Here is a 10,717-nt window from a genome sequence, read left to right on the forward strand (position 1 = left end):
CACCCCAGCCCCAGAATCCCTTTTTTTCAAGCTTTCTTCTCTTTGCAATACTGTTTAGTTACTGTGGTGACAAATGTAGCATCATTTAGGCTCCACTGGTTTCTAAAAGTGGATCATTATAAAGGACATATATATATAATATAATATAATATAATATATAACCTCATCCTTTGAGTTTAGCCTAACACTTCCCAGAATACCTGACATCTTGTTTATCTCATAAACCTTTCCAAGACTAAAGTCTGTAAGGTCAAGTGACTGTTGGATGAGGGACCTGAAGATCAAGGATAAGGACAGGAGTGATTGTCTGGTCGCTATGTGAAAAGTAAACATTGAAGACATGAGCATGGATGGCCTATGTCCATTCCACCCAATCCTATTCTCTCTTACCCAGAACTCATTTGGTGAGGGAACAGGGGTTATATGAAAAGCCCTAGTGATGCTGAGGAGGACCAGCTAACTTGCTGAATGTATCAACTTTGCCTCCTCAGGAGTGAATGGAAAAGGCAGATTTTGCTTCTGTACTCTGAAACTCCATGTTTTCTCATTAGACATTTCTGTTCCCATCATAGTCATCTTGAGAAAATCACCTTGATGATCATTGGCCAGTGGTTGACAATCCAAAGGTGGTGATAAAAGTTCTATTGTCTTCTCATGGAATTTGTGAATGGCATGGGTTCTGTCAGCAGACTTTTCCCTGCCAAGAATGGAGTGCTTGAAGAGTTAAATGACTTCTCTCCATTTAGTGTTTTTATCTGTCATGAACAGATATCCAGCCTAGAGATGGCCAGCCTGTCAAAAGACTGTAAGTGTCAAAGAATCCAGAATGGGAACAATCGCTCTTGGGCAGAAAACACTGATTATGAAATCTCTTCACACCTGATGGTTCAAAATAGTACTCAATCCTTTTAGAATAAGTTATAGGAGACAGGGAGAGTTTATTATTAATTCTCCGTGTTACATGTCATCTTTAGAATGCCCCTGGATACTCTTAGGAGAGGGCACCTGATTGCAATATCTGGTCCTGGGATGCTGTGCTTCATACAGACCCACAGAGGCCTCATTGATGTATGAAAAATTCTGCTACAATTCTGATATCCTTATTTCTGAAAGTCTTTTTTTTCCTTTAATAAATGATCGTGTATTTTTAACATTAGTATTGTTTTTTTCAATTTTGAGTTCTAAATTCTCTCCCTCTTTCCAGTTCTTCCCCCACCCATTGAGAAGGCCAGCAATGATATCAGTTACACATGTGAAATCATGCCAAATAAATTGAAGGAAACAGTCTTGCCTACTCAGGGCATTTTAGAGAGCTTTTAGTAAAGCATTTTTGGTTTTTTTCCATAGCTGAGGACCTCCAGATATGGGCACTTCCTTCACTAATACAGCTTGAAATTCATGTTGTTATGTCATCTCAGACAGGGGGGAATATCTATAAATCTAAAAGTCGTGTCTCCTTATCCCCAGCTGGGGGTTCTTTTCCACCACACTATATTGCCCTTGTGAAGGGCATTTCACTCAAGGTCCTTGTGGTTTTCTAAGGGTAGAAATGACCCCAAAACAGCCATTCAATCAACAAGCATTTATTAATTGCCTACTAGGTGCCAGACACTATGCTAATCAATGGAGATAGAAAAAAAAAAACCAAAGATCATCCCTGCCCATAAAGAGCTCACAGCCAAACAGCAGGGAGAAAACACACAGATAGTGTACAAAGAAGCAATAGACAGGAGAAATAGGAAATAATCCATAGAGGGAAGGCACTAGAATCAAGAGGGGTTGGGAAAAGCTTCCCGAAAAAGATGAGGTTTTAGTTGGGACTTAAATAAAGATGAAGAGAATTCCAGGCACAGAAGACAGCCAGAGAAAATACCCAGAGCCAAGAGATGGAGGGTCTTGTCTGGGGAACGGCAAGTAGGTCAACAGTATTGCACTGAAGAGTATGTGGCAGTGGGGAGTAAGGTGTAAGAAGGCTGGAAAGGTAGGCAGCAGGCTAGGTTATGAAAGACTTTAAATGTGAAAAACAGCATTTCGTAATTGATCCGGGAGATGACAAGGGAATCACTGGCTTTTGTCGAGGGGGAGAGAAGTGACATGATCAGACTTGTGCTTTAGGAAAATCACTTTGGTGGCTGAAGGGGAGATGTCTTGGCATGGGGAGACTTGAGGCAGGCAGACCCACCCACCCACAGGCTATTACAATAGTTCTAGTGTGAGGTGATAAGGACCAGCACCAGGGTCTGAGGGTCTGGGCAGTGTCAGAGGAGAGAAGGGAGTGTATTCAAGAAGATACTGCAAAAGTGAAAGCAACAGGCTCGACATTTTTCTACTCCTTTATCCATCTGATTTTGTGAAGCCAAACTTTCACACCTTGCAAAAGAGATCTGAGCCAGGATACTGCTCCTCTAAACTGGTGAAACAAATTGATGGCTCGTGCGTCTCAGGAAGAACAGCGGGCACTGTGCAGCCCAGCTAAGCCTATGTCCCTGAGCCATCCCTTCTGGTTCTGAATGCATAATCCAGTGAACTCTGTAGCCCTGAAGCTACAGCCTGGGAGATGGATGCTAGCCTTTCATCAAGGGAAATTAAGAGTAGAGCTCACTGTTGGAGAATGAGACAATGTTGCCCCCTAGTGGCCAATAATTCATCTGCTTGATGTCATCTCTGTAAATAGACAGATTCAGGTTTTTTTAGCTTAGCACAAAGGTTTTACTTGATTTTTAAAAATTACCTGTAGATTCATTTGTGAACAAATAAATGCCCAGCACGTGAAATAAAAGTGTCCTATAAGCATGCCCACATAGGAGTAAATGCCCATTGAAGCTTCAGTCCCATAGGTTGTTCTAGAAATAAAGAAATGTAGTCTCCAATTTCTGTGTTTTCTTTCTTTTATCCCTCTTTGCCTCTTCCCAGGCAGGGATTTACGTGTTCATTATTTATAGTTGAAGTGGAAATTTAGATATTTCTATGTCAGAAATGTTTTTTTGTGGAGATTATACATCTAGCCTTGATATTTTCATATATTTTCTTTTCTTTGCTACTCTGTTCAGCTAAGTATTGATTTCATGGTTTTTATTGTTGAGGTGGCTGTTTAGTCATTTTTTCAGTCATCTCCAACTCTTCATGATCCCATTTGGGGTTCTCTTGGGAAAGACTGGAGTGAGTTGCCATTTTCTTCTCCAGCTCATTTTACAGATGGGGAAACTGAGGCAAAGAGAGTGAAGGGACTTGCCCAGGCTCGCACAGCTAGTATCTGAGACAGTATTTGAACTCAGGAAAATGAGTTTTCCTGACTCCAAGCCCAGCATTGTCTACTGTGCCACCTGCCTGACTTTTTCATGATTTTTTGGTTCTTCCAAATGCAAGCAGGAAGCTAATGAATTTGTCTTTAAAGATGATATTAATGTACTACTGTTCCATTATTCATAGGCTTTTAGGTCTCCCTAGAGCTGGAAGCAACCTCAAAGTCATCTAGTGTAATTTCTCATTTTACAAATCAAGAAACTGAAACCCAAGGAGCATAAGTGATTTGCCAAAGTTCACACAGGAAGTAAAAGTCAGTATTGGGATTTGAACTCAGATCCTCTGACTTTAGAGCTTGTGTTCTCTTCCTGTCCATCATTTTTCTCTCTTTTTAGGAACATGCCTGCAATGTGAGCTTAAGGCATCTATTGCTTGCAGCTCCAAATCTGTGGTCCAATGTCTTTGCTGACCCACACTGGTCTTGTATCTCCAGAGTTCCAGGAGGGTTTTGTGGCCATTTTTCAGACTGAGTGCTAAATCTCTTGCTCTAAGAAAAGAGGAGAAGGAGTGTGTCTGTATTCTAGTGCTAGCCTGAGCACAGTCAACTCCAAGGTGGTCATGCAAGGCCATGTTCTTATCCAACCCTGTTCCTGCTGGCTTCTGGCATAGCACTTGTGGTTCTCATATAGTAGGCATGTGAGTTATGACCTCTAGCTCTTTCTTCAGGTCAGAGGGATGGGATGGCACTTTCTTGCCAGTCCATGCCATGCTTGTGGGGCCTTCTGTTTGGGGGAGCACTGTGTAAAGTCAAAAGCAATCCAAAAGCTTGCCCCATTTCATATAGAAAGCTTTTTCTGTGAACTAAAGTAATGTTATGTAATGATGGGGCACCTGTGTTGTATAGAATAGAACGCCAGGCCTGGAGTCAGGAAGACCTGAGATCAAATCCAGCCTCGGTCATGGAGTTAGGAAGTGTCCAACACTCTTACGCCTCATTTTCCTCATCTGTCAACAAACAGATTTGGACTTGATGTCTATTAAGAGTTTCCTCATCTGTAAACTGAAGGAAGTTGAATGAGATAATCTCTGAGATCTCTTCAGCTCTAAACTGAAGAACCGATGATTTGAATTCATTGCAACAAATATTTATTAGTCTAGGTACTGAAATATATATGTGGTGTATATACCTACATCTCTATACCTAGCAGAATGAGATAGATATAGACACCAATATCTGTAGACACAGATATCATTATCTAGATAGACATTGATATCTATATCTATCAATGTCTATCGAGACAGATAGATAGCCACCTAAAGATGCCTGTAGAGGCAAGTATATTCAGATCACAGTCTTCCACTTAACTTTTCTGGGCCTCAGTTTTTGCATCTGTAAAATCTGGACTAGATGATTCTGAAGACTATGTTATATTCCATTCTAAGCTCTAAGACCCTAGGAACTTAGAGCTAGGTCTTGTGCCTAGTTCCTGTGGTATTTCCTATATCTGTTCACTTGGTTGGGGTGGTGGGACTCCTGTGCAAATCCTCTTTGTCCCCTTGCTTAGCTGAATTTGATTTGCAATTAGCTGATTCATAGCAAAGCTCATGAATATATATTATATTCATAGCAGAAACAACCCTCAGGTGTCTGTAGGGCAAGTAAGTTGTAGGGTCTTAAGTAAAGTCTAACCTCCATCTGCCTCTTCCCCTTTAATCCCAATTAGGGCTTCACATACTTTCTGCTTCTTCTTGTCTTCGCTATCTTGGTTTTTTGAGACTCTGGGAAGTCCATTTGCCAACTGACCAAGGACCCGACGATATTTAGTATTTGTAACTCTTTGAATAGTGGTGTCCTTATCACTGTGTGCTAGAAAGTAAGTCACCAACACAGGATTTTTCACAGAGGCATGATCGTGAGGTTTCCAAAAGTCACATTATTTCACCATCATCATAATTCTGAACCTAATTTCAGTTTCATCACGTTTTGTTTTAGCTCTATGGAAGAAGGGCCCCCTGGGAAGATCCCGCTAAATGGGTGATGGATACTTATCCATGGGCAGCCACCCCCCAGCAACATGAGTGGCCTCCTTTGCTTCAACTCCGGCCTGAAGATGTTGGTTTTGATGGCTACTCTGTGCCCCGAGAAGGTTCAACCAGTAAACAGGTTCCCCCAAGTGATGCAGAAGGAGATCCACTGGTGAGTGTCCAATTTCACTAGTGGGGAATAGAGAATGTCACCTGTTCTTGGGGAGCCTGAAGATAAATTTCTTCTAACACATCGGTTGGTCATCTTCATCACTTAGACTTTGTAAGATGTTTGGCACTCTGGGAGAATACTTTGGAAAAATAAAAAGTTTGGCACTTACTAGGAGAATACTTTGGAAAAATAAATAAATCTTAAAAATCTATCTAAGAGCTATAGGAAAATACAAGGATCCTTCAGGTTCATCATACTGTTTAGAAGGCTCCCGATGGGCCCTTTGTCTTAAGCATATCACAATTGGAATAGAAGAGTGAGGGGAAAAATTCCATATGCTTAAGGCAATGAGTCTCTATAGCTAGGCAAGCAGTTAGAAAAAATAGGGATTAATCTGACTTGTGAACTTTCAGTGAATAGAATTTAGCATGTCCAACAGCTGCGTACTACTAGAAAGCCACTTTGGTTCTGGGTTCACTTGGGGTCCACATAAGTGAAAGAGGTTCTGGAGACAACTTGGGAGGAACCTCAGAATAAGGAATCTGGGAAGATTGGGACAGCTCCAAAATTGCTTCCAGAAAGTATATTAAGGACAATATTGTATGCAATAACAGCAGACTGTGAATGGCTTAGCTATTCTCAGCAGTGCAATGATCCAAGACAGTGCCAAAGGACTCTCCTCCAGAGAAAGAACTGATAGTGATTGAATACAAACTGAAGCATGCTATTTTGCACTTTCATTTTTTTCTTTTATTCAAGTCTTTTTGTACAAAATGACTAATATGGAAATGTTTTATATAATTGCATATGTATAGCCTATATCTGGGAGGAGAGGGAGGAAAAGAGAGAATTTTGAACTCAAAACTTTAAGTAAAATGTTTTAACTTTTCTAAAAAAGATTCTGTATGAGAAAATAGGGTGACTGGACCGAGAGCTTCTAACCCTTCGTACTCTGCCTTGCAGATGAACATGCTAATGAGGCTGCAAGAGGCTGCCAACTACTCGAGTCCCCAGAGCTATGACAGCGATTCCAACAGTAACAGCCATCAGGACGACATCTTGGACTCGTCCCTGGAGTCCACCTTGTGATCAGGGACCAAACACAAAGTCTCTCTCCGCTTCTCGTAGAAGAACCCCCTCGCTTCCAGGTTCCATCTGATACTCCAAACCATCTCCAAAGGCACCTTCTCAACCTGCCTTCAGGCTCAGTGTTAGAGTCAGGAGAACAAAAACCTCATTTGTCAGCCTTGACCATGGGTGCAGGCATCCACGTCAGACAACCTTGGGACTTTTTCCTTTCAATGACAGGGACAACTGCACTATGTTTTCTTTCTTTCTCTTGCCCCCCTCCTCCTTCTCTTTATTTCTTTGCTTTGCTTCCTTCTCTGTGAGCTCCTATGCTTGAGACCCTGAAGTTTCTTCTGGATTATTGCCGAAGTGTGGAAAACAAACAAGGGGTTGGGAAAATCCATTCAAACTCGGAAATGAAACAGCAGACTAAAGGGACCAAGGAGGGGCAGAAAATTAAGCCTATGCTGCTTTCTACCAAACAAAGAGCCTCTGGGCTGGGCGTCAGCGCAGCCCCACCAAACAACCTCAGCTCCAGAGGCCTGGCGCCCTACAGGGCACTTGCCTTGGTGATAGTCAACAAAAGGCAAAACTACAAAACAGGGAAACCTTTTAAAAAAAAAATCATGATTTTTTTTAATGGTGCTCTCTTTGCCTGAGACTTTAGTTTAACATGTTTCAATTCTGTCACACCTTTATGTACTTTTCTACAAGAATTTATATATATATATATATATATATATATATACATATACAACCACACACACATACACACATATGCACAATAGCATGTGTATATATATATATGTGTGTGTGTATACATATGCTTATGTTAAATATATGTGTGTATGTGTGTATATATATGTGAATATATTTGATTCAGGTTTTTTGTTTTGTTTTCTGCAAGCACTGTGTGTAGTGAGAGATGTTCTACAGCTTTGAAGAACTGAATACCCATCCCCTCTGAAATGGACATTGAGTTTTTATTCCTCTGACTAGCATTGATTCTGAAATTATTTTTTTCTCCTACCCTTACATTCAAAATTGGTAAACATTGGGGAAAATGAGAGCTGCAGGAATCAGCTTTTCATTTTGTCCTATGTGATTTTTTTTAATTGATCATTTTAACAGCTCAATATCCCAGTCTTTTGCAGCTGGGCCCTAGGGTACTTGTGTCTCTTTGAAGTAGCAGGGGTCCATGCTGTCAAAACATGGGTGAGCTTTGAGCCACGTTAGCCCTTCTTCCTCTTCCTTCCAAACGCACATCTGTGACATCAGCAGCCAGGCTTGGACTTCGTCGAGGTGAGAGGTCACCTCCCAAAGGAATTGCACTTCCCCCTCCATGGGAACTGATATATACCACAGGTCAATGGATGTGGGCAACCCCTTCCCGGAAAACCCAGCCTCTGCCTCCATCTGGACGAGCTTCCTCTGATCTCTTCGGGTGCTGAACTTTAAAACGCGATGCCTTACTTAATTTTGTATAAACTGCTCATTTATGTTAGTGCCGCATCTGCTGGGGTTGGATTTTTCTAATGAAACCAACAGGGCTAAAATGTCATCTCTTCATGTGAAATAGGAGAACACAAGTTGCTGTGAATATTCCTTGTCTGAGAGATTCGCTTCTGTGGATGTGTGGCCACTTTAAAATAGAAGGAGGAAAATGAGATCTCTTGTCAGGTTCATTTTAGTCTACAGCTGCAAATTTTACTGGACAATTATCCACCCTCTCTGCAGGAAAAATAGACAAACTCGTAATATTCTACATACAATACAGACCACCTTTACAGGAACCCAGTGTGCTATTTCTTCAACGTCCTGGTATATGTTTAAGAGCTTGTTAAATCTTTAAGTTGCCTGTTTAAAAAAAAAAAAAACAACCTTTAATACCAATTTGCATGTAGTTTGGGATTGTTTATTTTCAAGGTTGTTTTGTTGCATCTCTTAAATTTCTGCTAACAAAGCTATGACTCCCTGTGATTTCCCTAATTTTTTTTTACTCCATAAGAACTTGACACGAGCCTGCTCAAATCACAACTTCTGATTTGCAAACAACTCATAATTTTCTTTCTCCTAAAATTGACTGCCCCACCAGTGAATGAAATGCCAGTCAAATCTGTCACTGCTTTTATCTCAGTAAACCCAGAGTATATCTGGAACTAGTAAATTACCCTTGATCTGAGATATCTCCCTTTGGTTTGGGTTCTGGTTTGAAGAGTCGTACCCTTGGCCTTCCAAACAGTACTCCCAACACCAAACACTGTTACACTGACATGTGATGCTGACTTCTCAGCTAATTTCACGCCCAGCAATTCCCTTACTTTCTACTACTGTGAATTTGGGTGGAGTCGATCTCTCATTTTGGGTAATTTTCCCAGCCATCTTGTGAATAGACACCCATTGATATTTTTTAAAACTGTATTTTTTCAAAGCATACCCTTCCCCATCTTCTCTCTTTTCTTCTTCCCTCCCTCCTCCAGCTTTCTGTGGCCAGGCACAGAAAGGACTCTGCGTTGATCACTCAATGACTGATGATCCTTTGGAAGACTTTGAGCAAGAGTGACTTCCCGTAATTTAGTCCTTGTTATGATCACGAACTCAGTGTCCTTTCTAAAGCTTCAGGAAGCAGGTCGTCTGGGTGTTTCCTTTTTTTTTTTTTTAATTTGGCCATATTTTAAGTATACATAACACACCTTTGAAAGAGTGATTGCTCATTTAGGGCTTTGTCCAAAATGCTTCCATTTTGCCTTTTTATACAGAGTTTGGCTCATTTTGCAATGTACAAGATTCTATGCAACATTCATGTTGAGTTATGAGTGGAAGCCAAAAGTTTTCTTTCCAAACTGCCAAGAATATGCAGGCCATAAATGAGATGGGGGAGATCTTATAAACTGGGATAGGGAGGGAAGGGGCTTGGCTAGACCTCTGTTGTATATTGGGGAAATTTTTTATTTCATGGTTGATGCTTAAACTTCAATATTCTGTGTATTGAAACTTGTTTGACTGTGGCGAATCTATTTCAAATTTAAAAAAAAACAACCAACTTTGTGGATATTCAATGGAAGGTTTGCTGTTTTGATCTAGTTGTTTCCAGTGGAACAGTTTATGAAATATGTTCTATAAGATGTACATTTTTTCATTGTAACATAGAAATTGTAAATATTTGATTAAAGTGCTGCATTTTGATGAATTTTTTCTAGCCATTTTTAAAGAGAAAACTAGGAATTGAGTATTTTGTGTACGGTATGATGTTTCCATCTTCCCTCCCTCTTTTCTCTCCCTTCCTATTTAATTTTCATTTGTCACTAGGTTTGGGATTTGCCAATGGTCTGTTGGAGATCATGCCCCGTGTCATGGAGAATGAAACTGATGATTGTACCAGTCTTAAATTATTGATGATTCAATAAAATCAATGCTTATTTATTCAGATTTAAGAGTTGTGCTTGTTATTCTAGACTAAAGCAGCCTTTATCCGAGCTCAGTTTTATTCCAAGCTGACATTGGCCCTGTTCACCAGTTCAGTGGCATTGCATGGCCTAAGGGCAGGCAAAGTGCACATGCTTTGTGCTCAGAACCAAGGCTGCAGAGAAGTTTCTTGATACGACACCAGCAAGCACTGCCAGAAACACCTCAGATTCATCATGTGTTTAATTTTTAATTAACTTCTGGTCATTGCACACTCAGAAACCTTTTACCATAGCAACCCACAGTTTAAGAAGCTCTGTATTAGGCTGCCCATCAGGTGTCAGACCTAGCAGAGGATCTAACCTCTATACCCTTTCAACTATTGTTACTTTCCGTCTCCTCTTCATGTCTCTTCAGTGATCATCCGGATGTCAGTCATACTCTTTTTTTTCCTCCCATTTTTCTTCTCTGGAATTTTGGGCCTGCAGGAAAGACCACTGAACTGCCTGATTCTAAATTACAAACACCTGTAACAATAATCTCCCGTAAATTCTAATGTCTCTACTTGGTGTGGTCAGAGGAATGCTGGAGCCAGTTGTTAAATATTTATCCTTGAAAATTACCCTGTGCTCTGCCAGCTCTGGTGAATGAAATCAGGGTTCTGGTTGTAGAGTTGGATGGGACCTCAGAGGTCACCTGCTCCCATCCTCCCTTTTCACACATGAGGTCGCTGAGACCCAAGAAAGTGAAATGACTTGTCCAAGGTCAGAAGGAAGTAAATATCAAAGGCAGGATTTGAATTCA

General features: G+C 40.7%; 1 protein-coding gene across 2 annotated transcripts in view; it reads left to right on the top strand.

Annotated features, from left to right (window-relative positions):
* Positions 1-9,937, top strand: part of NAV2 (neuron navigator 2) — a 464,415-nt gene extending 454,478 nt beyond the window's left edge. For both annotated transcript variants that reach the window (XM_069091282.1, XM_069091283.1), the window contains 2 exons: positions 5,237-5,440; positions 6,404-9,937. In XM_069091282.1, the coding sequence (XP_068947383.1) occupies positions 5,237-5,440; positions 6,404-6,529 (330 nt within the window). In that variant the 3' untranslated portion in view covers positions 6,530-9,937. The remainder of the gene's footprint in view (positions 1-5,236; positions 5,441-6,403) is intronic.
* Positions 9,938-10,717: the final 780 nt, after the last annotated feature.

The sequence above is a fragment of the Petaurus breviceps genome, unplaced genomic scaffold, assembly GCF_028583685.1.
Source record: "Petaurus breviceps papuanus isolate PSGF00001 unplaced genomic scaffold, PetGlider_PUasm1.0 188, whole genome shotgun sequence".
NCBI classification, from domain to species: domain Eukaryota; kingdom Metazoa; phylum Chordata; class Mammalia; order Diprotodontia; family Petauridae; genus Petaurus; species Petaurus breviceps.